The 14,326-nt window shown below is 41.8% G+C and overlaps 1 protein-coding gene across 1 annotated transcript; it reads left to right on the forward strand.

Annotated features, from left to right (window-relative positions):
• Positions 1-6,539: 6,539 nt before the first annotated feature.
• LOC135711935 (argininosuccinate synthase) lies at positions 6,540-7,814 on the forward strand. Its single transcript, XM_065234910.1, has one exon. It carries the CDS (start codon positions 6,573-6,575, stop codon positions 7,809-7,811), a length of 1,239 nt encoding a protein of 412 aa, XP_065090982.1. The 5' UTR covers positions 6,540-6,572; the 3' UTR covers positions 7,812-7,814.
• Positions 7,815-14,326: the final 6,512 nt, after the last annotated feature.

Here is a 14,326-nt window from a genome sequence, read left to right on the forward strand (position 1 = left end):
TATACACGGAGCCCCATCTTGTTGAAATTCAACATTTGGCTTCGGACCGTACTGTTCTTTGATCCACGGAAGAACATACTTACTCAAATCCCGATGTAGACCTCCGTGTTGACCTTGTCGTCTTCTGGAATTAACACCGGGTAAATTTTTTTGCCATCGGAAGCCACCAATCCAAACACCATAACGCTAGCAGGATGCTTGGACAGATACACGTTCTTGTGCTCATCGGCCACGTCTTTTACCGGAAGAGAACCAATATACCGGTCGGTTCTGGAATTTGATACGGGATCGACGGTAAGCATACTCTTGTCGGTAAACAGGATTACCGGATTTTTCCGCTTAATGAAGTTCAAGATTTTCTTGCATTGTTCGACTCGTAGCTCCCGGATGCGGTTGGTAATCATGTGAGCTTTTTTTCCGTGCCCTCTACTTCGCCCGCTATCTTCCTATACGATTTTCCGTGCCGTAAAGTCACTGATCCCGTGTTCCTTTGCCATTTTCCTTATTGAACGCACTGGATTCACCCGAATCTTCCTTTTGATAACAGCGATAACTCTCGGAACCCGAGCTGACCTCGGACAACCTGTGGCCACCTTCGCGGATAGTTGTCCTTTCTTTTCTAGGTCTAAAACCCTTTTGACGGTCCAGAGGGACACTCCCACGGCGATAGAAATGTCTTTTTGCAACATTTGCGCGTGGGACAAATCACGAATACGCTGCCACTTCGTCATGGTGCAACTGTCAAACTAAGTAAATCATTTTCTTTTATACACAGTCTACTACAGTATGAGCTATAGGCTATGTGCATGCAAAGAAAACTAAGGCATTGTATGCACAGGTGAAACGGGAACCTTATTTGTACGATGGTGCAAACATTATCACGCATACGGTAGAGTACCTGTTACCTGACACTACAAAACATTTCTGGTACGTCTATATATGCATTTAGATTGATATTTGAAGTCCCCCCACTTTTACATATTCTGCTCAAAAGATACTTTCTGCCCCGCCCTATTAATAAAAATCGGCAGCAAATCCTGTGACGGATCAGTTATTTTGTGTGCAGAATGTGGAAAATGAGGGATTTCAGATGTATTTTTAAATATTAATCTAAATTAATATATAGAGGTACCAGACAGGTTTTGCACTGCATTGTCCTCTGTGAACAATTAACGAGAAACAGATAATGCGTAGTTTCCGATAGATGTCACCGCAAACAACAACAGTGTCATCTGATGGAACATTAATGCAGAAGCTTGACAAAATGATTAATTTCCACCAAATTAGCTCACGCAAACATTTTATATTTTCAACTCCCACTCTCACTAAGAAATATTCTTCCAGCTCACGTTTTTTTCGCTGCATTTTCAAAATAAAATTTTCTTTAATTTTTTTAATTTTTCATTTTCCAAAGCATGTGCTTACGTTTTACAGTTTTTTTTTTAATTTCAATTGACTCACGAGTTTTATTTACATTCCAATGCTTGCAATTAAAGGTTCTGCAAGTATTTTAAAATAAATTAATTTACTTTCACTTGTTTTAAAGATTCAACTTATATTCACTTTTAAATCTCGATGAACATTTCAAATGGTCCTATCTGCTTCGTACGATTCTCTTCATCGACTTTCTCTGTTCATAACCCCTGCTATGCAAACAGGGCTATAAAATGGTGAGTTGACAACCTGGAAGGAGCGGAATACCTAGCCCTGGTCCTCACAAGTTCCTATTCACGCCTCCTCGAGTCATATGATAACAAAAGACTACCAGCTGAAACATGGATACAGCTGGGTGGCGTAGCCTGGGCAATGTTGCCAGTCCGGCAATAGTAAAGTGAAGAGGTGCGACGTGAACACTGGCGCGGTAACCATAGTACGGTGATTGAGGAAATGCTTCACCAAATCTGAGCGTCTGCTCACCATGGAGGTGTGGCTCAAAACGGCGTCTGTTCTCCATGTTAGGAGCGGCTGATCACCGTCCTAGTGCCAGCGTGGGACTCTAAACAGAGCTGTGCACGATGGTCCCCCGGCAAGACATGGAGTTGGGGCAGGCCCGAATACCGAAGAAAGAAATACGGATCGGAACAATCGGCACAGACCAACGCGACGAAATAAGGACTACGATTGGAAACTCGGAACATGGAACTGCAAATCGCTCGGCTTCCCGGGTTGCGATAGGTTAATCTATGACGAACTTAAACCACGCAACTTCGAAGTCGTAGCACTGCAGGAATTTTGCTGGACGGGACAAAAGGTATGGAAAAGCGGGCATCGAGCGGCTACTTTCTACCAGAGCTGTGGCACCACCAACGAGCTGGGAACCGGCTTTGTAGTGCTGGGTAAGGTGCGCCAACGCGTGATTAGTTGGCAGCCGATCAACGCGAGGATGTGCAAGTTGAGGATTAAGGGCCGTTTATTCAACTACAGTATCATCAACGTGCACTGCCCACACGAAGGGAAACCCGACGACGAGAAAGAAGCGTTCTATGCGCAGCTGGAGCAGGTGTACGACGACTGTTTGCAACGGGACGCCAAAATCGTTGTCGGCGACATGAACGCTCAGGTAGGACGGGAGGCAATGTATAGACCGGCAATCGGGCCAAACAGCCTGCATGCCGTATCGAACGACAACGGCCAACGATTCGTGAACTTTGCAGCCTCTCGGGGTATGGTAGTTCGAAGTACCTTTTTCACCCGTAAGGATATCCATAAAGCAACCTGGAGATCACCTGACCAACACACAGAAAACCAAATCGATCACTTCTAATCGACGGGAAATTCTTCTCCGACATTATCAACGTCCGCACGTACCGCAATGTGAACATAGATTCGGACCACTACCTAGTTGCAGTATGCATGCGCTCAAAACTCTTAACCGTGCATAACACACGTCGAAGTTGAACGCCGCGACCCAACATTGAGCAACTACGGGACGCCGGAGTTGCCCAGGACTACGCGCAGCAGGTGGAAGTTGCACTACCCACAGAAGAGCAGCTTGGCGCAGCTTCTCTTGAAGATGGCTGGAGGGACATCCGTTCAGCCATAGGTAGTACTGCTGCAGCGGGACTAGGTGCTGCAATCCCGGACCGAAGAAATGACTGGTTTGACGGCGAATGCAAACTGTTAGTAGAGGAGAAGAATGCAGCACGGGCGAGAATGCTGCAACACCACACGAGATTGAATGTGGAGCGATACAGACAAGCGCGGAACAGACAAAACTCGGTTTTCCGAAGGAAGAAGCGTCAGCAGGATGACCGAGATCGCGAGGCGATGGAAAATCTGTACCGCGTGAACGACACACGGAAGTTCTACGAGAAGCTTAATAGTTCGCGCAAAGGCTACGTGCTGCAAGCCGATATGTGCAAGGACTTGGATGGTAACCTTCTCACGAATGAGTGTGAGGTGATTGAGAGGTGGAAGCAGTACTATGACGAGTACCTCAACGGTGAAGCAGCAGAAAACGAAGGTGGCACGGCTACAGACCTTGGAGCACGCGCAGAAGACGACAGGCTACCGGCCCCTGATCTTCAAGAAGTTGAGGAGGAGATCGGTCGGCTGAAGAACAACAAAGCAACTGGTGTAGATCAACTACCAAGTGAGCTATTAAAATACGGTGGTGAAGCACTGGCTAGAGCGCTGCACTGGGTAATTGCCAAGATTTGGTGTCGTATGCCCAATCTACAAAAAGGGTGACAAGTTGGATTGCTGCAACTACCGCGCGATCACACTGCTGAGCGCCGCCTACAAGGTACTCTTCCAAATTCTATGCCGCCGTTCGTCACCATTTGCAAGACAGTTCGTGGGGCAATACCAGGCGGAATTCATGGGTGCCCGCACTACCACGGACCAAATTTTCGCGATTCGACAGGTTCTACAGAAATGTCGCGAATACAACGTGCCCACACATCATTTGTTCATCGATTTCAAATCCGCATACGACACAATCGATCGAGATCAGCTATGGCAGATTATGCACGAGTACGGATTTCCGGACAAACTGACGTGATTGGTCAAGGCGACGATGGATCGAGTGATGTGCGTTGTTCGAGTATCGGGGACACTCTCGAGTCCCTTTGAATCTCGAAGGGGGTTACGGCAAGGTGATGGACTTTCGTAGCTGCTGTTCAACATCGCCTTAGAAGGTGTGATCAGAAGAGCTGGGATAGACACGAGTGGCACGATATTCAGGAAGTCCATCCAGCTCCTTGGCTTCGCCGATGACATTGACATCATGGCACGGAGCTTTGAGATGATGGCGGAAACGTACATCAGACTGAAGGCTGAAGCTGGACGGATTGGACTAGCCATCAACGCATCAAAGACAAAATACATGAAAGGAAGAGGTTCTAGGGAAGACAATGTTAGCCTCCGACCCCGAGTTCAGATTGACGGTGACGAAATCGAGGTGGTCGATGAGTTCGTGTATTTGGGCTCACTGGTGACCGCCGAAAATGATACGCAAAGACGCATTATGGCAGGGAATCGTGCCTACTGTGGACTCCGGAGGACGCTCCGGTCGAATAAAATTCGCCGCCGCACGAAGTTGACTGTCTACAAGACGCTGATTAGACTGGTGGTCCTCTACGGCCACGAGACCTGGACTATGCTCGTGGAGGACCAACGCGCCCTTGGTGTTTTCGAACGGAAGGTGTTGCGTACCATCTACGGTGGAGTGCAGATGGATGACGGAACGTGGAGGAGGTGAATGAGCCACGAATTGCACCAGCTGCTGGGAGAACCATCCATCGTCCACAAATTGGGCGACTACGGTGGGCTGGGCACGTCGTTAGAATGCCGCACGACGACCCAGTGAAAATGGTTCTAGAAAGCGACCCAACAGGAACAAGAATAAGAGTCGCGCAGCGGACAAGGTGGATCGACCAAGTAGAAGGTGACCCGCGGACCCTTCGCAGACTACGAGGCTGGCTAACTGTGGCCATGGATCAAGTAGAGTTGAGACGACTTCTTCGGACAGCAGAGGACAACAAGGCCTTAGCCTAAATGGTAAGGTAAGTAAGCTATGCAAACAGATTTCGCGCTAATTCTACCAAATAGTTTGATAAAGGAGGTTCTTATCTAGCGTCCAAAACGTCAAATACTACAGGGAAAGGTTTTGCAGCTGAGTTATTAACGAAAGAGAAAATAGATGAAGAGAATCGATCAATGCAGCTAGGACCTTTTGAAATGCTTATCTAGAAATATTTGGTTTCAAATTAACTTCTGATTCAAAAATTAAATCTTCTTATAAAACTTCAACTGATTAGTCTAATTGCGTCAACTGTCCACTTTAGTTTCGTTTTTTCGTTCTTGATTTTCAAATTCATATTAATATTTTTTTTTGTACCCTGACCGATGATTGTCATTTTCACCCTCTTTTAACACCCATCATTAATCTCTACTGGTTCGAGCACTGTAATACATGTTGCCTGCTTCGAAGGCGCAGAACTGAATTATATACATCAGAATAGGGTTCTCTATGAAACTTGGTTGGACCGAAAGTCCGTTTCACATATGTTAACTTCTAACCGTTGATACATTGCAAGATGGACACTTTTAAGGAAAAACATGTTTTCTAACATGTCTGAACTGAATTTTTTTCAACGTGCCATTTTCTTACAAAACTAAACCAGTGAAGGCCATAATCATCTCAGAATCCAATGAAGCTCAATTTGCGAGTTAATTTTGTTTAATCAGCAACTGACTTTGACTTTGACTTTGGCCGAATTCCGTATGGCTGCATGCCGTTTGGCCAAACGCCATTTGGCCGAATGGGTTGTTTGACTGAATGAATTGTTTGGCCGAATACTTCAAAAGAGATTTCCAATTTTTGAACACTACTAGATTCCTTAATGGCAGCCCTGTGGACTTTTTTTACTTTCCACAATTCTGGTATTTTGACATTATAAATTTGGGATTTTTTGGTAAATTGTATTCATTATTCTTTTAAAGATAAGCTTTTAGCTATGTAATTTGTTTTTTTAGCCACCCTTTTTAACATGAGCAGTTCTTTTAAGTTTTGTTGTTCTTGCTATTTTTTGCGAGCTAATTTTGTCTAATCAGCAACTAAGTTGACTTTGATTAATCCAGAATTCCATATGAAAAGGGCTTATATCATTAGAAAATAATGTTATTGATTATATTGTCTACTACTGAGGCAAAATCCGATACAACTATAGCAACTTTTCATTCTTAGCTAAAAGTATGCATAAAGAATTAGGTATGATTAAAATTTAAATGGAGATATTCCTACGTATCAACAACAATGTGGGAAGTCAACCTATTCCACTCAAAATTGAATACAATAACATAGATAGCATTTTTAGCATCTTCCGATGCATCGTTTGGGATTTGAGTCCATATTACAGCATCAAATTCAAAATAACACCGAACACGTCAGCAAACTGATTAGTGCAATGTACGATCCACAAGCTCCCATTATTTATAGACAGAAAGGTGTTATCGCTTCCTTGATAACCTGTCGCCCGATCATTCTTGAAAGCGAAATTTATAATTTGAATATAGGTGAAATTGAGATTAGTTCCGCACTTACCGTTGAACAGTGAACATCGAATACCATGTCCCAGCAGGAGAAAATTTTGCTAGCCTATTCCGGTGGATTGGACACCAGTTGCATCCTTAAATGGCTGCTCGAGAAAGGCTACGAGGTGATCTGCTTCATGGCCGATGTGGGCCAGGAAGAAGACTTTGTCGCAGCTCGTGAAAAAGCCCTTCGGATCGGTGCCAAGGACGTCATCATCAAAGATATGAAGGAGATGTTTGTGGAGAAGTACGTTTGGCCGGCTATCCAGATGGGATTAATCTATGAGGATCGCTATCTTCTCGGCACATCGCTGGCCAGACCTTGCATTTCGGTAGGACTGATCGAGTGCGCTGCTCAACGCTCATGTACGATTATCTCCCATGGAGCTACCGGCAAGGGGAATGACCAGATAAGATTCGAGTTGAGTTGTTACGCCTTAAATCCGAAGATGAAAGTCATTGCTCCGTGGCGTTTGCCGGAGTTTTGTGAACGCTTCCAGGGACGGACGGATTTACTGGAATACGCCAAGAAACATGGAATTCCTGTGAGTGCTACGACGAAAGCTCCCTGGTCGATGGATGCAAACATTATGCACATCAGTTACGAGTCAGGGATTTTAGAAAATCCAGCTGTCGCTGCCCCGGAAGAACTGTACCAAATGACGCAGTCGCCGGTGAAGGGCCCCGATACACCCGTGAAAATGGACATTGTTTTCAAGGAAGGAATTCCGGTTCGTGTGTCAGAACATGCAAGCGGTAAGACGATAGAGGGGGCTTTGAATATTATTCTGTACTTGAACAAGATAGGAGGACAACATGGCGTAGGAAGAATCGATTTGGTTGAGAATCGGTTTATTGGACTGAAATCCAGAGGCGTGTATGAAACGCCAGGTGCTTCTATTTTGTATGCTGCGCACAAGGATTTGGAAGTTTATTGCCTGGATCGTGAAATTCTGAGAGTGAAGTCCTATCTAGCACTGAAGATGGCCGACTACGTGTACAACGGATTCTGGTACTCTCCAGAAGCTGAGTTTGTGAGGTCTTGTTTGGTTACAGCTCAGAAAAATGTGACGGGAAAAGTTGTTCTCGAAATCTACAAAGGTCACGTTATGGCCGTTGCTCGGGAATCAACCAAGAGTATCTACAATCAGGAACTGGCATCGATGGATGTGCATGGAACTCTATCGCCCTATGCTGCCACTGGGTTCATTGAAGTCAATGCAATGCGTTTGAAGGAACATTATCGAGTGTTCGGAAGTGCCAATACCAAATAATTTTCGTCTCTGAAAGTATGGAGTGTATTGAAAACTACTTATAAATAAATGCGTATATTTGAAAAAAAAAATCTATTTCATTTCATCAATCTGGATAAAGAGAAACGCGGTCATACTTGCAGCAAAGCTGCTTCACCCATTTAGCTTCTAGTAACGGGGCAGTCCCTTTGACTTCCGGACGAGACCTTCAACGAAAAAAAGCATACGCCTACAGCCTCCCTATATTGACATTGGGACGATGACGACAAGCCCTCCCAAAACGGTTTGAACAAGCACTCTCAGAGTTGGTAGCATACTTCCCTTGGATGTTCGATGTTGGCACAATCAGGCCTTTCTCCGCCCCTAGGGAGGATTTTTATTTTCATTTTGCGATGTAACATTGGCCTCTGCTATCACAAACCTGTCCTGCCGGGAAAAACCTTGTAGCGTGGCACTCAGTCAGTTCCTATAGTGAGAATCCGTTGCTCGGTAAAGCGATTGAACATATTTGAAGCGGTGGCAGCGGCATTCTCTCTAACGGTATGTGTGAGTCGAAGGTGAAGCTGCGGGGAACGAAAGTACATCAAATAAATCGAGATTGGGCGGTAATTTACATTTCCGTCGTTAGATAGAGTTTTTCTGCTTTCGAATGGAGCTATGCTGTAGGGTGACGTAGAACAGAAACTCCGTACAGACAAGCAAAACGAAATTGAATGTTTTCTGTATGTCGTCCGAGCATCATTCGTAAGATTTTAACGTACATGCATATCACTGGGAGTTCAAAATCAGACACCAAAATTCTTCGCTTCTTCAGTTAGCGTAAGACATTTTTCTGTATTGCCATTGAAGCTAAAATTTAATCATAGCAAGCAAAACATGCTATTGAGGCACACGAGTACGCTGAAGTTCGCATATAGCTAAACGGAGGCTAGTGGAAGTCAAGTAATTTATTTCCCCTCATATTTCTGTCGTTCTTGTAGCAGGATATAATAGACGCATATGGAGGTTGATAGCAAAAAATAAAGGAAATTATGTTATTCAGAGGATGGAAATCTGATTTTTGAAGAAGCTTGCTTTGCCAGTTTATTCGTAACAGATATCAAGACGAATTGTGACATCCATATACAAACGGCATTCAGCAAGGTTAATGCGGACAGCATATGTTGTATTTCGTAAATTAGGATAATTGAAATCTAAATTCTCTTGTGAGACTAATATGTGCTTTATGAAAATTACAGAAATTCGACAGTAACGGCTGTGCCTAGCTTGCATTGCCACATAGCCAGAACCGATGGAAAGAAAGGCCTAAAAGTACCCCCTTGATGATTTGTTTATTTAGGTATCAATTGTTTACTGTCTTCACTGGCACGTACAGACAATTTTTAGCTTATCCTATGTAATCTTATCCTGGTTTTAAAACAGTATTTAGTGATACGAAAATCAAATTGATCACAGAAAGTACTAAAAACTCTACAGTGGACCCTACATGGTTGCTTTTATTGACAATAATCGTATTGTCAATACATTCTATATTGACGTCTATAAATAGATGTCAGACATTTTTCCCAAAAAAAAAAATGTCCCATCCCATTATTTTCAGGCTGAAGGGAATGAAAATCTTTAAATCGATTTATCTCCGTTAATATTGCTCTAATCGACATTTGGAGGATTTTTAGGTGTCAGAATTGTTTCCCCAAAAAAATATGTCCCAACCCATTATTTTCAGGCTGGCGGGTATGAAAATCTTTAAATCGATTTATCTCCGTTAATACGGCTCTAATCGAGATTTGGAGGGTTTTTAGGTGTCAGAATTTTTTCATCAAAAAAATATGTCCCAACCCATTATTTTCAGGCTGGCGGGTATGAAAATCTTTAAATCGATTTATCTCCGTTAATACGGCTCTAATCGAGAATTGGAGGGTTTTTAGGTGTCAGAATTGTTTCCCCAAAAAAATATGTCCCAACCCATTATTTTCAGGCTGGCGGGTATGAAAATCTTTAAATCGATTTATCTCCGTTAATACGGCTCTAATCGAGATTTGGAGGGTTTTTAGGTGTCAGAATTTTTTCATCCAAAAAATATGTCCCAACCCGTTATTTTCAGGCTGGCGGGTATGAAAATCTTTAAATCGATTTATCTCCGTTAATACGGCTCTAATCGAGATTTGGAGGGTTTTTAGGTGTCAGAATTTTTTCATCAAAAAAATATGTCCCAACCCATTATTTTCAGACTGGCGGGTATGAAAATCTTTAAATCGATTTATCTCCGTTAATACGGCTCTAATCGAGATTTCGAGGGTTTTTAGGTGTCAGAATTTTTTCATCAAAAAAATATGTCCCAACCCATTATTTTCAGGCTGGCGGGTATGAAAAATCTTAAAATCGATTTATCTCCGTTAATACGGCTCTAATCGAGATTTGGAGGGTTTTTAGGTGTCAGAATTTTTTCATCAAAAAATATGTCCCAACCCATTATTTTCAAGCTGGCGGGTATGAAAATCTTTAAATCGATTTATCTCCGTTAATACGGCTCTAATCGAGATTTGGAGGGTTTTTAGGTGTCAGAATTTTTTTCCCAACAAAATATGTCCCAACCCATTATTTTGAGGCTGGCGGGTATGAAAATCTTTAAATCGATTTATCTCCGTTAATACGGCTCTAATCGAGATTTGGAGGGTTTTTAGGTGTCAGAATTTTTTCATCAAAAAAATATGTCCCAACCCATTATTTTCAGGCTGGCGGGTATGAAAATCTTTAAATCGATTTATCTCCGTTAATACGGCTCTAATCTAGATTTGGAGGGTTTTTAGGTGTCAGACTTTTTCCCCAAAAAAATATGTCCCAACCCATTATTTTGAGGCTGGCGGGTATGAAAATCTTTAAATCGATTTATCTCCGTTAATACGGCTCTAATCGAGATTTGGAGGGTTTTTAGGTGTCAGAATTTTTTCCCCAAAAATATATGTCCCAACCCATTATTTTCAGGCTGGCGGGTATGAAAATCTTAAAATCGATTTATCTCCGTTAATACGGCTCTAATCGAGATTTGGAGGGTTTTTAGGTGTCAGAATTTTTTCCCCAAAAAAATATGTCCCAACCCATTATTTTCAGGCTGGCGGGTATGAAAATCTTAAAATCGATTTATCTCCGTTAATACGGCTCTAATCGAGATTTGGAGGGTTTTTAGGTGTCAGAATTTTTTCATCAAAAAAATATGTCCCAACCCACTATTTTCAGACTGGCGGGTATGAAAATCTTTAAATCGATTTATCTCCGTTAATACGGCTCTAATCGAGATTTGGAGGGTTTTTAGGTGTCAGAATTTTTTCATCCAAAAAATATGTCCCAACCCATTATTTTCAGGCTGGCGGGTATGAAAATCTTTAAATCGATTTATCTCCGTTAATACGGCTCTAATCGAGATTTGGAGGGTTTGTAGGTGTCAGAATTTTTTCATCAAAAAAATATGTCCCAACCCATTATTTTCAGGCTGGCGGGTATGAAAATCTTTAAATCGATTTATCTCCGTTAATACGGCTCTAATCGAGATTTGGAGGGTTTTTAGGTGTCAGAATTTTTTCATCCAAAAAATATGTCCCAACCCATTATTTTCAGGCTGGCGGGTATGAAAATCTTAAAATCGATTTATCTCCGTTAATACGGCTCTAATCGAGATTTGGAGGGTTTTTAGGTGTCAGAATTTTTTCATCAAAAAAATATGTCCCAACCCATTATTTTCAGGCTGGCGGGTATGAAAATCTTAAAATCGATTTATCTCCGTTAATACGGCTCTAATCGAGATTTGGAGGGTTTTTAGGTGTCAGAATTTTTTCCCCAAAAAAATATGTCCCAACCCATTATTTTCAGGCTGGCGGGTATGAAAATCTTAAAATCGATTTATCTCCGTTAATACGGCTCTAATCGAGATTTGGAGGGTTTTTAGGTGTCAGAATTTTTTCATCAAAAAAATATGTCCCAACCCATTATTTTCAGGCTGGCGGGTATGAAAATCTTTAAATCGATTTATCTCCGTTAATACGGCTCTAATCGAGATTTGGAGGGTTTTTAGGTGTCAGAATTTTTTTCCCAACAAAATATGTCCCAACCCATTATTTTCAGGCTGGCGGGTATGAAAATCTTTAAATCAATTTATCTCCGTTAAAACCCAAATTGATCCACCGGGCAGGTGAATAGAACCTTTGTTACCCAGTATAATCTCGTTTTTGATATTATCCATAGATATATGTACGAGCCCTAATGGATATTTTTTATTGGTCTCAGTTTCTGCACTGCTCAATTGCTGCAAACAAAACAGCAATTGCTAGTTTGAATTGGAGTCCAAAACATAAATCATAGCTTTTTACTTAATCTGCTTTATTGTGCTCTACATACTTTAAGCACAATCTTATTATATACAATCTTATTATATTACAACAATATTTAACGAACCAATAAAGTTAAATAATCAATCAGCCCAATTCTCTTCATTGATTTTCTCTTTCGCGAATAACCCGACTGCAAATGAATTTCCCATTCAGTGTGTTGATTCAGGTGCAAGCTAGTCGCTATATTTATAGTCTGGCGGATAGAATTTCGATCTATCAAAGAGCGGAACCAATTCAATATATTGTAGACCAACAATTGAAATGGTACTATCAAGTTTTATAAACAAAACTTTGATTATGCTTTCATCATCGGATAGGGGAAATTTGAGTTAGTTTGCGTAGGCGAGGCTTAAGTCACGAGAAAACGGCTTCCGGAAGTTTTGTTCGTAATAGCTGATGTGCCTTTTTCTGTTGTTGGTCGTGAATTGACAGCTTAATTGGTCAAACGACTATTTGACAGCTCAATTGATTCACGAGATTCTCTCCGCCAGCTTATGAATATAGCGACTATACAGCTAACATCATCTTATGTTGAACTGTCCTGTGAGCTTAGCGAGAAATTCGTTTATGTTGCCGTGGTAAATCGAAGAGAGAGGCCGAGGATAGGCCCTTTTCAAATGTTCCGCAAGAATACAGAATAAAATTCGAAAACATGTTGCACCATAGCCTGCGGCACCTCCAACAGCTACGCTAACGGGACTGATCGGTCAGAGTTTCCAATTTTGTTTCACGATGTAGCAGTTCCAGTAGCGATTTTTAAAAATGAGTGTGATGTATAGACCAAGGTTTAAAGCGCCAGTTACCCCCCGGAAAAACTCGCTGCACACGGCCAACGAGATCAACCCAAATTTGATTTTACTTTACTCATAAATCACAAAAAGTTTTTTCCAGAATACCAGAAAATGATAACACTAAAGATTGGATTTTCTCCTATTGGTACTACTACTAGACTGTGTAAAATTTTGGTAAATTTTCCTCATTTTACAGCAGATTATTGAGGCTTTTATTTGGGTTGATCTCATCAGCCGTGCACAAATTTGAAGGGACAACATCTGACTGGTCTTAAGCAAACCCCACACGCATCAATATATTGACGCGAAGGGGAATTATTGACTATAATATTGATGATGTGAATTCAGAAATATTGTCAATCTCGATATATTGACGTCAATATAGCATGTATTGACAATACGATTATTGTCAATAAAAGCAATCGTGTAGGGTTCACTTTATAGAGCTTCTCGACGTCTAATCGGTGCACACTACTGTACATTTAAAATCCAACGAGTGCGAGCAAGAGGGAAACACATTAGTGGGAAAATACACCGCTGATTCATACATGTTTGATAGATAGAGAAAGACGATTCAGCATCGAAAAGGTCTAATGGAATACGTAGGGTAGGATGGTTCAAAACGCACCCCTCGCGAAAAAATGGCCCTGCGCTGTTTTTCATAGTTTTCCGATTGTCAATCCATGAATTTAAAAATCAACATTGCTAGTTCACTGCTTGAACTAACATTCTGGCACATGATATTTCCAAAGTTAGTAATGGATAAGCAACGAAAAACTGCACGGGGCCATTTTAACCCAGGGGTGCATTATGGGCTATTCTTCCCTACATTCCACGATTTTGCGTCCGATTTCTTCTTCTGATCATAACGCCCAAACTAAACATAAAACCTTCTTCCGACTTAAAAAAAAAAAAAAAAAAAAAAAAAAAAACAGGGGCATGCACGTATCAACCATATTGATCGCATGAGCCATCTCGAAAAAAGCTTGCCTAGATGAAACGCGTCCACAGACGCACATACAGACATCAGCAAATTTCACCTTGCTGGGTCGATTTTTCATATTCAATTTGATTCTACGATGTCGTAATTAAACTGTCGAGCCAGATCGCGCCGAGTTCTATCGATTGAGAATGTTTTGGACAGGTGAGATAGCTTGTGTGGATGGCTATCGGGCGCAGACGGCAGGACGTGTGAAAATCGATTCTAATACCTATGTTACGCTAGTAACAAAGGTAATAAGGCGGAATCTCGAACACCAAACGTCAGATCGGTATGAAATTTTTTCTGCAGGTAGATATGGATGAGGTCTTTCCACTGCTGCAAATTTCACGTTCATGGGATGTACCGTTGATTTGTAAA

This window comes from Ochlerotatus camptorhynchus, unplaced genomic scaffold, assembly GCF_037179485.1.
Source record: "Ochlerotatus camptorhynchus isolate MF236.1 unplaced genomic scaffold, CSIRO-AGI_Acam_v1.1 ptg000444l, whole genome shotgun sequence".
Classification (NCBI taxonomy): domain Eukaryota; kingdom Metazoa; phylum Arthropoda; class Insecta; order Diptera; family Culicidae; genus Ochlerotatus; species Ochlerotatus camptorhynchus.